This window comes from Notechis scutatus, chromosome Z (assembly GCF_049901735.1).
Source record: "Notechis scutatus isolate UNSWTSFEM ecotype Mainland chromosome Z, rNotScu1.2, whole genome shotgun sequence".
NCBI lineage: Eukaryota > Metazoa > Chordata > Lepidosauria > Squamata > Elapidae > Notechis > Notechis scutatus.
In genome coordinates, this window is record NC_142025.1 from 102,077,882 (window position 1) to 102,095,002 (window position 17,121).

The 17,121-nt window shown below is 40.6% G+C and overlaps 1 protein-coding gene across 1 annotated transcript; it reads right to left on the reverse strand.

The window, feature by feature from the left end:
• Nucleotides 1-14,085: 14,085 nt before the first annotated feature.
• Nucleotides 14,086-16,517, reverse strand: LOC113413387 (uncharacterized). The gene has a single exon (XM_026669559.2). It carries the CDS (start codon nt 16,005-16,007, stop codon nt 14,946-14,948), a length of 1,062 nt encoding a protein of 353 aa, XP_026525344.1. The 5' UTR covers nt 16,008-16,517; the 3' UTR covers nt 14,086-14,945.
• Nucleotides 16,518-17,121: the final 604 nt, after the last annotated feature.

Below are 17,121 nucleotides of genomic sequence, written 5' to 3' on the forward strand. Positions count from 1 at the left end.
AGCTGGTGAGGTGCGCCCTCTAGTGATAAAGAATGAAATGGCATATATGTAGTCCAAGACCAAAGACCTAGCAGGAAAAAACACTGTTCTGTTTCTGGCAACAATAAAACAACGTAAGGCCTGTTCCCACATAAAATGTCAGAATCTACAGAAGGACTACCTAAATATTACTAAATATGTTTATTTTCAACTTTCTGAACTAAAAGAACAAAAAAAAAGCAAAGATGGGAAACCATTGTCCTTGTAATGTTTGAGACAGCTATAAGAAAATTTTTGTCTTAGGCTACATCACCTATTTCCTCAAATAAGTCTGACTATTCTCATCTCTTTTTTTTGTAATGCATTTTTTATTTTATTTTTTGTTTCAAGATATCATTATGTGAATAGTGTGGTTCTGGAGTGTCTTCCATTTTAAAACAAATATGACAATAGTTTTCAGAATTAATACAGTTGACATTCTTATAAAATTTTATATTAATACACATATTTTGTTAAATTATCAATCTTAATTATTAAATATTAAAGTATGTTATTTTTTATCAATCTCTATATTCTTAATATCACTCCTTATACTACAGATACTATATTAATAATAATTTTGCAGTGTTTAACAAATTATATAATTCTAATAACAATTCACAAATTCATATTGATTTATATTTTTGCATTGTTTAGCCCCTTATTATTTTTTAATTGTGCCACTATTATATTTAAAGCATCCCTTTTCAAGTCACATTTTAATGCAAATAAAATAGTATTCATCATATTAATGTTTAACATATTGTACAATTCTACTAATAATATAATTGCTTTTATTAAATTGTAATCTTTCATTATCTTATTCTATATTGTGCTATAATAGTTTAATGTCAATCAGATTCCACATACCATTTCTTTTCCTGCAATAGAATGTTAATATTCCTATTTATTACATTCAACGATTGTATATCTTAACTAATAGTACACACATTTATGTGGAATCATAATCTTTTCCCGCCTTTTAACCATCATCCCTCACTTGCATTAAAGCTTTAATTAATCATTTCTTAGCTTGTTTCCCAAATTCCTCTCTTAAGTTTTCATTTCTATTATCATTTTTTGACCATTCCTCTTGAATATTCCTCCCTTCTCTACTATATTCCATTGTCTCATTTTCAAATTATCTACTCTTACCCGTCTTTCTCCCAAAAAATTATCCCTACAATTCCAACTCCTGTTTGACTTCCCTTAAAGTACTCTTCTCTTGGTTTATTACATCAATCATTATCATTTTTATTTCCTTTTTATCATTTCTTTTTCTTTGTTGCTTCATCTATTCAATCTTTCTGGTTACTCTTCTGACTGGCTCCTCCTCTTCCTGGATCTCCTGCTTTCTTTCTGTCATTTGAGTCTCCATTTCCAGATACACTTCCATGCTCTGTATTTTATTCAAAATGTTCTCCAATCTTCTTGCCAAGGTATCTTTTATATCCTGAAATTCCAACACAATTTCTTTGCAAATTCCACTCATCTTTGTTTTTGTTTATTCTATTTCTTTCTGTCCAATTGTCCAACAGTCCTTTATTCAAACCAAAGTCGCTTTTCACATGAAAAATCCAATGTCCAGGAGTCTTTATGTCCTAAAATTAATCATTCTGTTTTTTTAAATAGTCCAAGAGTAAAACCTTCATAAATTCCTCTACTAGTTGAATCTTGTATTATAGCTTTCAGGGGTCTTTTAATAATAAACTTCTTAAACCAAACCTTATCAAAACTTTGGGGATCTGTAGTGTCTTCCTTTGACAGCAGATGGCGCTCTTAAATCAGTTTTCACTGATTTATTATTAAAAATTTATTATTTTTGTCTTTCTCATCAAACTTTACTAATATTTCCAAAAAGAAATGTTATTTTCATTTTTTAAAAAATAGATTACGGCATTTTAAAAATGTCTATCCAAAGCTGATGTCTGTCCAATCAAAGAATCCAATTTTCTATATTTTTAATAGATTTACAATTTTCTTCCTTTATTTTGCTTTGCTTCCTTAAAATTCTACTCCAGTGTTAGGTCACTGCCACTTTAAGAATAATTATGAGTCCTCTTTTCTGAGTCTTCTTGTCAGGGTTGCATTTAAAAGTTCAAGAGCATTCTCTCGCCCAGTTCACACACTGTTCACTGTCTCTTCGCTCCTCACTGTCTTGGGTTTTCAGACTGTCCCCGGCTTCATGGCAGCCATTTTGGTTGTCGCTGTATCTCATCTTTGGATGAGGGGTTCTTCCAGGTCAGGGAAGAGAGATGCATCTCTCCTTGACCTGCCAGGCCTTAACTTTATCACCCCTCCAGGGTGTCTATAGCTTCGATTGGAGCCCTTGGAACGAGACCACGGGGTGAGCTCAGAACAGGAACACGGAGCTCGCAGTCCTCGCTTCCAATAGCACCAGAAGTACATCCAGAAGTCAACTATTCTCACCTCTATGGAGACTTTTCCCCTCCTTCTGTTTTATCGCCTTCTATACATGTAGTTCTTGACTTACAACCACAATTGAACCCAAAAATTTTGCTGCTAAGCAAGACAGTTGTTAAGTTTTCCCCTATTTTATGACTTTTCTTGCCACAGATGTTAAGTGAATCACTGTAGTTGTTAAGTTAGTAATATGGTTCTTAGGTGAATCTGGCTTTCCCATTGAATTTGCTTGTCTGAAGGTTGCAAAAGGTGATCACATGACCCCAGGACTCTGCAACTGTCATAAATACATGCCAGTTGCCAAGCTTCTGAATTTTGATCATGTGACCATGGGGATTCTGCTACAGTCATAAGTGCGAAAAACAATCATAAGTCACTTTTTCGAGTGCCGTTCTAACTAAATGATAACTAAACAAATGGTTGTAAGTTGAGGACAGCTTATAACTGTGTGTATTTACAAAGCCTCTCTCACAAGAACCAACAGCATGCATCTGGCACAGTGGCTTAATCTCATAAAAATCTATAAAAATTGAGGGTTAGAGTTAGGAATATCCATAAACCAACAAACAAAAGCTTGAGAAGAATAGCAGAGTTACCTTTTTGGAAACTACTGTCTTCTTTTGTGTTTAATTATATTTTACACAATGGTTAAGAATAAAATAGCCTAAGTTGAAACCTAGTTGTTTCCTTAAATTGTTAGCTTTATTTATTTATCTACATTTTATCTATTTTAACTACATATTTATCCACATTGACCAAGTATATAAGCTGCTAAATTAAAATCTGACACTGAGCACCATACAGTTCCTCATCTTTGTAAATTCAGATTAAGATATCTGAATACAGGTAAACATACCAATACAATTAAAGCCAAATCAATAGGAAAAAGAAAGAAGAAAAAGAGGAAAAATATACAAAGTAGTTTCATTAGTTGTAAGGTGTTGTTGTTGACAGAGCTAAAAAATAAGGAAAAGACATAATCAGGATTGTAGAGCTGTACTACCAGCTACCCAACCTTGAGTCATCAGGAAATTCATATCAGCATGAAAAGTTGCTGAACTCTGTTCTGGGCTACAAAAATTTGAGCAACCAGATAGATCGTTTTTTTTCCTTCTGCTATCATGATTGTTTAGATTTTCGCAGCCTAGAACTTATATCTAGCCTCCAGTCTTTCTTTCAAGCCCTTGCAGCCACCTAATTTCCTTCCAAAATGACAGGTGAAATGGTATAATAGACTTTACACACCCCAGACTGCCTTTAGAAAATCTTGGAATAAGTGGGAAAATATTACTAAGTACAGTTAAGGATTTCTTAATTGAATCTATCTTATGGTTTAGAACTGAGATGAAGGCAGCAGCATGGAGCAAAGCAGACAAATGGGGCATTTTTGTGTCAGGATTAAATGGGAACTCAAAAACAATAACTGTGAGAGGGATCTGGAGTCCTAGTGGACGATCACTTAAATATGAGCCAGCAGTGTGTGGCAGCAACCAAAAAAGCTAATACAATCCTTGGAATAGAATCAAAATCACATTTTAAAAAGGAGTAAGGCCACGCCTGAAATACATCCAGTTTTGGTCACCACATTACAACAAAGATGTTGAGACTTTGGAAAAAGTGCAAAGAAGATCAACTAAGATGATTAAAAGGCCTGGAGACTAAAACATAGTTCTTGCAGAATTTGGGTTTAGCTAGTCTGGAGAAAAGAAGGATTAGGGTTTCTTTTCTCAGGACAAGCAGTATTCCAGTGTTTGAGAGATTGCCATAAAGAGGAGAGAGGGCCAACTTTTTCAACGCACCAGAGGGCAGGACAAGAAACAATGGATGAAAGCTAATCAAGGAGAGAAGCTTGATTAGCAGTGAGAACAATTAATCAGTTGAACAGCTTGCCATCAGAAGTTGTGGGTGCTTCATCACTGGAGGTTTTTAAGAAGGGACTGGACAATCACTTGTCTGAAATGGTATAGGGTCTCTTGCTTGAGCAAGGGATTGGACTATAAGACCTCAAAGATTGTTTCCAGCTCTACTCTGGTTGATGGCTTGCTTGCTTGCTTGCTTGTGATTGATTGACATGGCCAATAAATCACTAGTGGAAGGAATCTACTTATTGTTGGTGCCTTTAAAAGGTAGCAGAACTGACAACTTGTATATGGAGCCTGAGAAAGTGAAGCATGGAAAAGCAAAACTGTGAGTAATAGGAATCTTATTCTACGCTTTTACTCTTTCCAAGAACAAACCCAGTTATTAAGATTGAACAAGATTGAAGTGAAAATCTGCAGAAACTGTACAAAAGACAGTGCCCTATGATTCCACCCAGTATATCTTTGTATGGAGTTATAATTTTTTCCCCCGGGACATGAAAAACTGGCAGAGGGGCCTCTGTCAGCTATAGTTTTAAGAATATTCTTGAACCCATGTAAACTAGAGTAATACAACTAAATGATGGGAGAGGCATTGCTTTGTTTGAAAATATAGTTCTCCAGAAAAAAGAGGGAAGGAGAAGCAGCATCTTCATTTACTTTCTGGTCAATTGGTACTTTGTGATTAGAAGGACTTGATCATCATGATAATCGTTTGTGCTTATAATTTGCTTTCAAAATGTTAGAAATCATGAAAAAAGCATATATCTTGCTGGCTCCTGTTCAGTGGATATTTCTTTCATTTTTGCCCAGATAATCTCCAGACAGCAAAGTTGCTCCTTCTCTTCCTATTTCAGCTTTCCATCAATTTTATAGGCTAAGCGATCAAACAGATTGGTTGAACAGCATCCAAATTTAACTGGGTTGAATTTGAATCTTTATTTCCCTCAGTCCTAGCTTTCAAACTAAGTAAATAAGAAAGCAGGGAGAAAAAAGAAGAAATTAAACCAGGATGAAATTTGCATCTTAGATCAAACATGCCATCCCAGTGAGAAGGATGCTGGGAAGAGAAGCCCAAGAAGAATTAGCTCTATTAAGAAGAGACCCTTCAGCACCCCATTCTACTCAGCTGAAGTGTTCTTTCAGAATGACCCTTGTTTTTCACAGTGTTTTAAGTAATTGTAATGCTGGTAAGTGTTAATAACATTTGATAATGTTGCTTCAGAAGCAAGCATTAGAATGAATGCGGTCAAGGAAATGGAAAAAGAAGTCTGGAAGCTTTTGGGTAGAAATATAAAATTTTATGATGTTGTTATTGTTAGTTATGAAGTCATGTCTGACCCATCGCGACCTCATGGACAATGTTCCTCCAGGCCTTCCTGTCCTCTACCTTCCTCTGGAGTCCATTTAAGCTCACGCCTACTGCTTCAGTGACTCCATCCAGCCACCTCATTCTCTGTCATCCCCTTCTTCTATTGCCCTCAATCTTTCCCAGCATTAGGCTGTTCTCCAGTGAGTCTTTCTTCCTTCTCATTAGGTGGCCAAAGTATTTGAGTTTCATCTTCAAGATCTGGCCTTCTAAAGAGCAGTCGAGGTTGATCTCATCTAGGAGATCAACTAACTGGTTTGATCACCTTGCACTCTCCAGCACCATAGTTGAAATTCTTTGATGCTCAGCCTTCCTTGTCCAACTTTCACAGCCATATATTGCAACTGGGAAAACCATAGTCTTGACTATATTTTTGTTGGCAGGGTGATGTCTCTGCTTTTTAGTATGTTTTCTAGATTTGCCATAGCTTTCCTCCCCAGGAGCAAGGGTCTTTTAATTTCTTGGCTGCAATCCCCATCTGCGGTGATTTTGGAGCCCAGGAAAATAAAATCTGTCACTATCTCCATTTCTGCCCCATTTATTTGCCAGGAATTGAGAGGCCGGATGCCATGATCTTAGTTTTCTTAATGTTGAATTTCAAGCCAATTTTTGCATTCTCCTTCTTCACCTGCATAGCAAGAGGTTCTTTAGTTTCTCTTCACTTTCTGCCATTAGAGTGGTATCATCTGCATATTTGAGGTTGTTGATATTTTTCCTGGCAATCTTAATTCCAACTTTTTATTCATCTAGCTCTGCCTTTCTCATGATGTGCTCTGCATATAAGTTAAATAGGCAGGGCGACAGTATACAGCCTTGCCAAACTCCTTTCCCAATTTTGAATGAATCAGTGGTTCCGTGTCCAGTTCTCACTGTTGCTTCTTGACTCAAGAGACAAATAAGATGGTCAGGTCACATCTCTTTAAGGATTTGCCACAATTTGTTGTGATCTACACAATCAAAGGCTTTAGCATAGTCACTGAAGCAGAAGTAAATGTTTTTCTGGAACTCCCTGGCTTTCTCCATGATCCAGTGTATGTTGGCAATTTGATCTCTAGTTCCTCTGCCTCTTCGAAATCCTGTTTGTACTTATGGTAGTTCTCGATCCACATACTGCTGGAGACTAGCTTGTAGGATTTTGAGCATAACTTTGCTAGTATGTGAAATGAGTGCAATGGTGCGGTAGTTTGAACATTCTTTGGCATTGCCCTTCTTTGGAATTGGAATGTAAACTGACCTTTTCCAATCCTGTGGTCACTGTTGAGTTTTCCAAATTTGCTGGCAAATTGAGTGTAGCATTTACTGCATCATCTTTTAAGATTTTGAATAGCTCAACTGGAATACTATCACCTCCTCTAGCTTTGTTGTTACTCAGATTTCCTAAGTCCCACTTGACTTCAGATTCTAGGATGTCTGGCTTGAGGTCAGTGACCACCCCATCATGGTTATCAGGGACGTTAAGCTCGTTCTTGTATAGTTCTTCTGTGTAATTTTGCCACCTCTTCTTAATCTCTTCTGCCTCTGTTAGGTCCTTGCCATTTCGATCCTTTATCATGCCCATCTTTGAATGAAATATTCCCTTCATACCTCCAATTTTCTTGAAGAGATCTCTGGTCCTCCCTATTCTATTGTTTTCTTCTATTTCTTTGCAATGTTCATTTAAGAAGGCATTCTTATCTCTTCTGGCTATTCTCTGGAATTCTGCATTCAATTAGGTGTATCTTTCTCTTTCTCCCTTGCCTTTCGCTTCCCTTCTTTCCTCAGCTATTTGCAAAGCTTCCTCAGCCAGCCATTTTGCTTTCTGTGGGATGGTTTTAGTTGCTACCTCTTGTAAAATGTTGTGAACCCCCATCCATAGTTCTTCAGGCACTCTGTCTATCAGATCTAATTCCTTACATCTATTTGTCACCTCTACTGTATATTCATCAGGGATATGATTTAGTTTATACCTGGGTGGCCTAGTGCATTTCCCTACTTTCTTCAACTTAAGCCTAAATTTTGCAACAAGAAGCTCATGATCTCAGCCACAGTCAGTTCCTGGTCTTGTTTTTACTGCCTGTATAAAGCTTCTCCATCTTTGGCTGCAGAGCATATAGTCAATCTGATTTCTGTGTTGACCGTCTGGTGATGTCCATGGGTAGAGTCATCTCTTGGGTTGTTGGAAAAGAATGTTTGCTATGACCATCATATTCTCTTGACAAAATTCTATCAGCCTGGGCCCTGTTTCATTTTGTACTCTAAGCCTGTTATTCCGGTTATCTCTTGGCTTCCTACTTTAGCATTCCAATCCCCCATGATGATAAGGTCATCATTCTATAAGGTGCTGTAGGACTTCATAGAACCGGTCAATTTCATCCTCTTCAGCACCAGTGGTTGTGGCATAGACTGGGACTACTGTGATGTTGAATGGTTTGCCTTGGATTCAAACAGATCATTCTATCATTTTGGGGATTGTACCCCAGTATTGCTTTTCCTACTTTTTTATTAACTATGAAGGCTACTCCATTACTTCTGAGGGATTCTTGCCTGCAGTAGTATACCTGATGGTCATCTGAATTAAATTCACCCATTCCTCTCCATTTTAGTTCACTGATTCCTAAAATGTCAATGTTCAGTCTTGTCATCTCTTGTTTTACCATGATTCATGGATCTTACATTCCAGGTTCCTATGGAGTATAGATCTTTACAGCATTGGACTTTCCTTTCACCCCCAGATACATCCACAGCTGAGCGTCCTTTCGGCTTTGGCCCAGTCGCTTCATTTTTTTGGGCGCTACTAGTACTAGCCCTCTGTTCTTCCCCAGTAGCATATTGGACACCTTCTGACTGGAGGGGCTCATCTTCCAGCGTCATATCTTTTTGCTTTTTGGTACTGTGCATGGGGTTTTCATGGCAAAAATACTGGAGTTGGTTGCCATTTCCTTCTCCAGTGAATCACCTTGTGTCAGAGTTCTCTGCTATGACCTGTCCATTTTGGGTGGCCCTGCACAGCATAGCTCATAGCTTCATTGAGCTACGCAAGCCCCTTCACCGTGACAAGGCAGTGATCCATGAAGGAGATAAAATTTTATAGCTAGCACTAAAAATTTGGAATTTCTTTGTTTTTTCAGTCCAGTCACCCTAATCAAGTTTTTAATTACTTCTTTAGTTTGGTACAGTGAATGATTGGCCAATTGAAGGAAAGGCCACTAGATTCCCCCCTCCCCTAAAAAACTAGTCTTATTTGCAGACATTTTCCAATTAATTGCTAGTGCATAAGAAGTAATGGAAACAGCTTAATTAGTAAAAAAAAATCTCAGAACATGCTTGCTTTTAATGTAGTTGCAGAACAAGGCGACTACCTGAACAGAGAAATTGAGGGAAAAACAGGAAATATATGTTTTCTTAAGTTTTCGCGGGTACTTACATGTAGGGTATTCAGCTTTGTTCGGGTATTTTCCCACGTCATTATAGTTGTGCTTTTAAAGTTGTAGCAACGTTTCAGCAGAATCTCATCTGTCATCATCAGGCTTCTGTATTGTGTTCGTCTGTGTGTGTGTGTGTGTGTGTGTGTGTGTGTGTACGGACACACACACACACATACGGCAATGACTTGTGAAAGGAGGACCTTGAAGGGGGCAATGTACTCATTATGGCATAGTGTGCTACTTGTTACTGGAAATTGGGGCAAAACTGCTGATTATTGCTAGATAATTCAAATGCAAGTTAAGCAATGTTAATAAATGGCTGGATGGCTTAAGAGGGGTTGTCTTAAGGAGGGCTTATGGAGAAATATGTATAAAAACTGTACTGTTGAAGGAGTGGCCTTCACAACAGGCCTAGTGTGTCTTTCTTTTGCGCAAAATAAAGCTTTTGCAAATCTCCATTTTTGGTGAGTGGTTTTATTGGGCACTGCACACTGGGAAGAACCGGTTTTCTGGGACAAAACAGTTGTGATCTATGGCCCTCCTGCTTAGTCTCCTGCCCAGATATTAGCTGAGACAGACCTTTGTCAAGACTCCTGCTCTCCTTTCTGATGTTTCACTTTCAGTGAGATTTGGACTGGATGATTCCTCAGGTAACGATACTTCCTTTTATTCAAGGCCTCAATTTGTACTTTGAGCACATTATGCAAAACCTGGCCCATTTAAGAGACCTATAATGCTGGGAAAGGTGGAAGGAAATAGAAGAATACTAGCTACAAGATGGATGGATGAAGTTACAGTGACACTGCTAGAAGACCTAAAAAATCAGGTTAGGTTGTAGAGAAAATCTACCCGCAGTATGTGAGCCCTAAAAGTCAACTCTGACTTCATGTCAGTCAATCAATCAAAGATATTTAAAAACAAAAAAACTCCAGCCATTGTAATGCAAGCCCTTGGACACTATATTTACATTGAGATCTACTGAGATGCTCTTATTCTACATAAAAGAAAAAGCTGGATGATAACCAAATGACACAAATATCTTTATCAGGTGTGCCTCTGGACTTGAATTTATAGAGCAAAAGACAATGCCCATAGATGTATTCCATAAGACACACTCCTTGCTTTCGAACAATATTAAGTCAAATCAAATCCCTATAGCAATAGCAATTTGCACTTAGACTTATATACCACTCCACAATGCTTTACAACCCTTTCTAAGTGGTTTACAGAGTCAGCATAATGCCCCCAATCTGGGTCTTCATTTTACCCACCTCGGAAGGAGGGAAGGCTGAGTCAACTCTATAGCTCTCCGGAAGAGGAACTCAGAGGTTAACACAAACTGAAAAAGAGAGAGGCCACACCGCTAATCAGGATGGGATTGATAGTCTGGGAAACTATAATATGGAGTGGAGATCAGAATGTGTTCCACATCTAATCACCAAGGCAATAAACCATAAATAATAAATAGGGTGATACAGGAGTGGCTCATGGAAGAAATGGGGATTCAAGTGTCTCCTTTTTAGTCCTTATGCAGGCTGGCCCTGAATTACAATCCCAACTGAGCCCAAAATTTCCACTGCTAAGGAAGACAGTTGTTAAGTGAGTTTTGCCCCATTTTACAACCCTTTTTTTTTTTGCCATAGTTCTTAAGGGAATCACTGCAGTTCCATTAGTAACATGTTTGTTAAGTGAATCTGGCTTCCCCGCTGACTTTGCTTGTTAGAAAGTCACAAGAGGTTAGGGTTAGGGTTAGACCCCAGGACGCTGCAGTTGTCATACATACCAGTTGCCAAGGGTCTGAATTTTAATCGCGTGACCGTGGGAATGCTGCAAAGGTTGTAAGTGTAAAAAATAGTCATTAAATCACTTTTTTTTTCAGTGAGATTATAACCTCCAATGGTCACTAAACGAATGGTTGTAGGTCAAGGACTACCTGTAAATCAGATTCCAAAAGATAGCAGGTGGGAGTGTCCGCTTTTCTGCCAGGCAAACAGGCAGGCACCCATTGAAGAGGTGCAGGCAACCTTTTACCTGACTGTATTTTTCCATCATTTCATTTCCTGGTATCTGGAGGCAGCAGGGGAAAGGAGTGTGTGTGTTTTTTGTTTTTGCTTTTGCTTTCATGTATTTATTTACTTTAAAAAAATTATATCTCAATGACTCTCAATGGCTTACAAAGATGAAAACCCAATATAAAACAATAAAAAACCAATAGCCCTCCACATCCTCCCCCCCCCAGCAACAATCAGTCAATCAAAGGAGCCATTTGAAGGGCTCCATCCCACTCTGGGTTCCCCAGGCCCTTTGGCAAAACCAGGACATCTTCACACTCTTACAAAAGAAATGATGAAGTGGGGACATGATGTTCCATGGGCAGAGAGCCACAGGGAGGGAGGGAGGCAGAGCTGGGATTCAAAAATCCCAGCAACTGGCTCTCCGCCCAGTTGCTGGGTGGATGTGGCCATGGCCTACCGGAACTTCCTGTTTCCGGCTTCCGGTGGGCTTCCAGAGTCCGGGGATGGCCATTTTTGCCCTCCCACGGGTCCAGAGGCCTCCCCTGGGCCTCTGGGAGGGTGAAAACAGCCTCTCCTGGCTCATTTCTGGACTTCTGGGAGGCCCGTTTTCCCCCCTTGCAGAATCTCTGCGCAGACCCTGCAATTACCTCCATAGAAAATGGGCCACGTGGAGACTCCGGGGAGGGGAGGGGAGGAGTAGGCGGGGCCAGCCAGTCACTTGACATACCAGTTCGGGGAACCAGATGTAACTTTAACATCTGGTTTGCCCAAACCGGTCTGAACTGGTAGAATACCACCCCTAGAGGGAGGCACTATGGAAAGGTCCCTTCTTCTTGAACCTGCTAGATGTACCTCCTTAGGAAAGGAGACCCATAGCATTTCTTCCCTCTCTGCTCAGGTGGGTTGGATAAATGTGACCAGGAAAAGACGGACTGTATGTTAATTCTTCATTAAATGTAGCTGCTACTTCTTTTTGCTCCCTGAACCGCTCCCTTTCAGTGACCTGCTACCCATTTTTAGTGGCGCGCTCTTAAAAGAACATCAGGCCACAGATGGTCTACTTTTTGCAATAAAGCAATCTACACCTTTGTTTCTACACATGTCAACTAGCGAAGCCTCTACCCGGATTTCTTCCTCTGCAAGCTTTGGAAGAAGCTCACGCATGCTAGCTAAGACTCTGTGGATCAGGGCTTTTTCCGCAGTTTTGTCCAGATTTCATAGATACTGGCTGGGTTCTCGTAATATATTAAGCCATGGTAATTTTACTAAGGTTTATTTCATAATTAAGAGTTTACAATTGGTTAGATTCATTCAACACACTAAATAAAGAGATTTTCAAACAAAGCAACTTTTAACATGGTGCTTCAACTCTGAGAATTCCATGCCCAGCAAAGGTGTTTGGGGGAATTCTGAGAGTTGAAACCCATACATTTTACAATTGCCAAGTTTGAAAAACACTGAACTAAACAAAAAACCACCTTTTGGTTGTTGATTTTAATAAGGGAATCTGTAGAAATGTTCCTACTTGGCCAGTGTTTGTCATCCCATCGATCAAGCCCTTCCGGTTTTCGTCACCAGGTTCCTGAAGTACATGTTCTAGCTACCACAATTTAGAATATATTCTGCATTTAATTTCAAAAAACAGGGTCACTGACCTTTTTGTACATCTACAGATTCCAATTATCAGCAGAGGGAGCTTGAGTGACTCTTCAGTTTCCAATTTCCTCCAAAAGATGAATGGAAATGGAAATGGAAGTTTCCAGAAACAAAGTGCTTGCGATCAGTGAGATGCTGGTGGGGGGGAATGCTGCTTCAAGGTATGGCCAATGTTTTGCAGGGATGGAAGAGAAGCGGGGAGGCAAGCAAGGGCTCCCTTGAGGTCCTGTGCAACAGTTGGGGAAGCTTAGCAATGCAGGTTTAGACTCTGTTGCCATGGTAGGTACAAGAAGAGCCCTGTGTCATCTGCATTATACTTTTTAGGAGTACTGTCCAATTTAGCCAAAGTCCAGAAATGGAAAGTATGTATCTCAAGACCATGGTTGGCTCCCAATTTGTGAGGTGACACTGGACCTCCAGCCCTCCCTACATTAGGGAAGGTCAAATAGATACAGGCATGTTCATCATATCAGGAGCTAAATAGTAATATATCATTAGCTCCCAGTCAAAATTTCCCAACTCGTTGCTCTTCGCATCTTTTGGATTAATGTCCCAATACACACCAGGAATAACTGATCAGTTGATAATGAGAACAATCGTGATACTAGGAGAGGGGTGGGTGCTAACTTTCTACACTAGTCATTCAAGAGCTCATAACATTTCTTCTTATTTCTTCCTGTGAAATGAGCTGACAGAGAGTGACTGGGCCAAAAGTCATCTAGAACAGGGGTCTCCAACCTTGGCAAATTTAAGCCAGGCGGTCTTCAACTCCCAGAATTCCCCAGCTAGCAAAGCTAAGCCTGAGGGACTTCAAAGCTGGCTGGGGAATTCTGGGAGTTGAAGTCCGCCAGGCTTAAAGTTGCCAAGGTTGGAGACCCCTGATCTAGAAGGAGCTTCAGTGGCTGAGGGAAGATTAGAAACCGAATCTCTCCATTCCTAGTTCAACACCTTAACCTTGCACTGGCTCTCCTTCCCCACTAGGTGTCGATCATTTCATATCTTTCAACGGGCAACTTCCCGAGGTCTTGCATACTAGCCCCAGGTAGGGGAACAGAGGAAGAGATGCCTCTTCAGATAACCTGGTCCTGGAATGCTTTGAAGGTTAAGCAGCACTTTGAGTTTGGCTTGGGGGCAGGGGCCCACAGTGCTGATTACAAGGCACTAGTATCAAGCGACTGCAGGCTAAAAATGGTTGATGTTACCTACCTCTTCCCCAACTGAGAGCATTCTCAAAGCAGCTTACATGATTGCTGAATTCTCAATCAGAAGCTACCAGGGCACAAATAATTGTTGTAAGGCTCCCTTTCTCCAAGTAGTGCCATAATCAACAAATGTTTTCTGTGTTCATTCATTCATTTATTCATATTCATTCATTCGTGGAATCCAAACCAAGTATCCAGTACAAGCCGAGATGACATGATATGCCATCGTATTAGCACAATTTTCATCACAAAGAAACCAGGTTGACAAACTAAGGGAAGGTGCGGAAGAAAACAAGCCAGGGTTCTAGTCCACCCTCATCAAGGAAGGTCTCTGGGTGAGAGCCAATAAGGTAGACCAGACCAAGAAACCAAGGCTCTATAGATCTGAAACTAGTTTCACTAGAACAGTAACAGAAACTTGAAACTCTGCATGTGTTTCCTTGTCCCTCATTTATCTTGGTGTAAATCAGAAAGAAGCTTCTATGAGACATTTTCTCAAATTAGTTTTTGGGGATGAACTCAAGCCCCACTTGTCTGGGTCTTCCTCCTCCAGTCCTTCAAAGCCATTCCCTAGTACCGGTAGGTGCTTTTGGGCCAGCTGTTCTCTCATTCAGCTCAATCTAGCACATGGGATTATTGTTGGGGGGGGGGGGAATAGGAGGACGAAGCGGTATCTTTGTCACCTTGAATAAAAGGCAGAATATAAATCTAATAAATACATAAATAGATAGAACAAAGAACATGATCTAATGGGCACAACATGACTGATGCAAATCATTTGTGCAATGACATCATCACTGCACAAGTGACGCAAATTCATGATGTCACTTGCCCCTGCTGTGGATGCCCTGGAACCACGAGCAATTCCAATACATCTGGAATTTTAGCCACGTTGACTAAAAAGAAAAAAGCTAAGCAGAATTTGGAATTATAGATTTAAAGAATCATAGTAAAACAACATTTGAAAAACACCCAAAGTCTATTTCTCGTCTCTTGTCTTATTTCTCCTGCGAGTCAAAGGGCCCTTCCAATTCATTCCAGTTCTTTTCCTGGTTCTTCTTCCTGTTCCTTTCTGCCATCACAATCGCAGCAATCACTGTCACCAGGACAGTAACTGTGATCACTAAGACAGTGGCTGTCTCTGCCATGCACAGCTGGCTGTCCACAGAAACAAGAGGCGAGCCAGCTAATTGCCAAGGACTGGAACAGGTGAGGTTCTCATAATCGTCCACATGAAGGTGCCGAACACTCATGATTTTGCCAAAAACCCTTTGGAGATCACAGTCACAGGCCCATGGGTTACCAGCCAGCTGGATATGTGTGCTTACTGTTTGGATATTTAGGAAAGTCTTAAATTTTAGGTGGATGAGCCGGTTGCCAGTCAAAGCCAGAAAATTCAAGTTGTGTAATGAAGTGAAAGCCTCTACTTCAATAAAGCTGATGTTGTTGCTGTTAAGCAAAAGAACTTCCAGGTTCTGAAGCATAAAAAAGAAGCCGTTATAGATAACTGCAAGCCTGTTAGACTGAAGGTAGAGATGTCGGAGCCTGGAGAGTCCTCGGAAAGTCCCTTTCTCAATCGAAGTGACCAGGTTGTGGCTCAAGTCCAGCTTCTCCAAGTTCTCCATATACTGCAAGCTTTCAAAACCCAAAGCTATCAAACAGTTGTGGGCCACCTTGAGATCCTTTAGGGAAGTCAACTCATTTGAGAAGTCATGTGGTAAGTGAGCCAACAAGTTGTAGCTGAGGTCCATCTTCTCCAGGAAACTCAGGGACGTGAATGTTTGGGGCCAAATCTTTGCAATGGAGTTGTGGGACAGAAGAAGGATCTTCAAAGACCACAAAGCATCAAAGCAGCCTACCTCTAGTCCACTCAAGTTGTTGTGTCTCAAATTCAGCATCCATGTATTGTGAGGGATGCCATGAGGAACATGGGCCAAGTGCCGATTGTGACAATCCACAAAACTGGAGGATTCATAGCAGAAGCAGAGATGGGGGCAAATCTTCGACGTATCAGCCCCATGAACAGAAAAGAAAAGAGCAGCTATAAATGAGAGATACATTTCTGAGAGGCCTGCAGCAGAAATTATTCTTGCTGCGCACTTGCAAAGCCCACAGAAAAGGAATGGAGATCTACGTCCTGCACTCCAGATCCTTGTCAGCTTCTACAGATGGGAGAAGAGAGTCAGATTTCCCCAGAGGAACCCATCACAAAGAGCTCTTTGTTAAGTGATTAGCTAAGAGCTTCCTTGGACTTTAGCCTTGAAGAACAACAACAGGCAACTTGAGTGAACAAGAGAGGAGGAAGGAATCAGAGACCTGTAACTGGAGCACTGGCATTTTCTGTAAGATAGGTCATTCATACCTTAGTTTCTCTGTTTTCAGCACTCGCTGCTTGCTTTTTGATAGACTAAGGGCCAAGAAAAAAATTGCTTTTTCAGTAAAGAAATGTTTGGGGGAGAGGGGGAGAAGGAAGACACACTGATTGGCATATTAGTAGTGGAAGGAAATATAATTGCTAGCATTACCGGCAGTTGCATATAGGTCTGGACAAACAAAAAATCTTTCACCTCTGAACCTCTAGCCCACTCTGAACCATGCATAGTTATGCCAAGCAAAGCACACAGAAGAAAACCTGAAAAAACAGGCTAGGGATAAATCACCACGAAGAAAATCTATCTATCTGGTTGCTAGGAATCGAAAATGACTGGATGGCACACAATCAATCAAATATTAAGGATTTTTTCATGCTGCTCTGCTGCATTGTGCATGAACTCTACAGCACTGAATGAAGCCACAAAGTGTGCAATGTTCATATGCTAGCAAATGTTCCTGCTTCTGAGATTCAGCTGTCAGCTAACAATCTACCGTGTTTCTCACATAATAAGGCCGGGCCTTATTTTTTTTTGACCCCCGAAAAAACGGCTAGGACGTCTTTTCGGGGGTGACTTAATTTCCCCCCCCCTTTGCATCCTCGGGTGGGCGGGCGGCGACAGCTTGGATGTTCGGGAGACCTTCCGCCACCGTTAATTTCCCTTCCCCCTTGCTGCCGTAGCGTTACAGCAACGCCGCTGCGTTTGGCGCAGCCACGTGCAGCCAGTCAGGGCTCCTCCCTGCAACCGGAGCCCTGAGGAGACATTTGGCTTCAGGCGCTCCTGTGGCCGCCTTCCCCTTGCC

Coding starts and splice junctions, on each gene's coding strand:
- LOC113413387 (XM_026669559.2), bottom strand. CDS start 16,007: ATGTATCTCTCATTTATAGCTGCTCTTTTCTTTTCTGTTCATGGGGCT.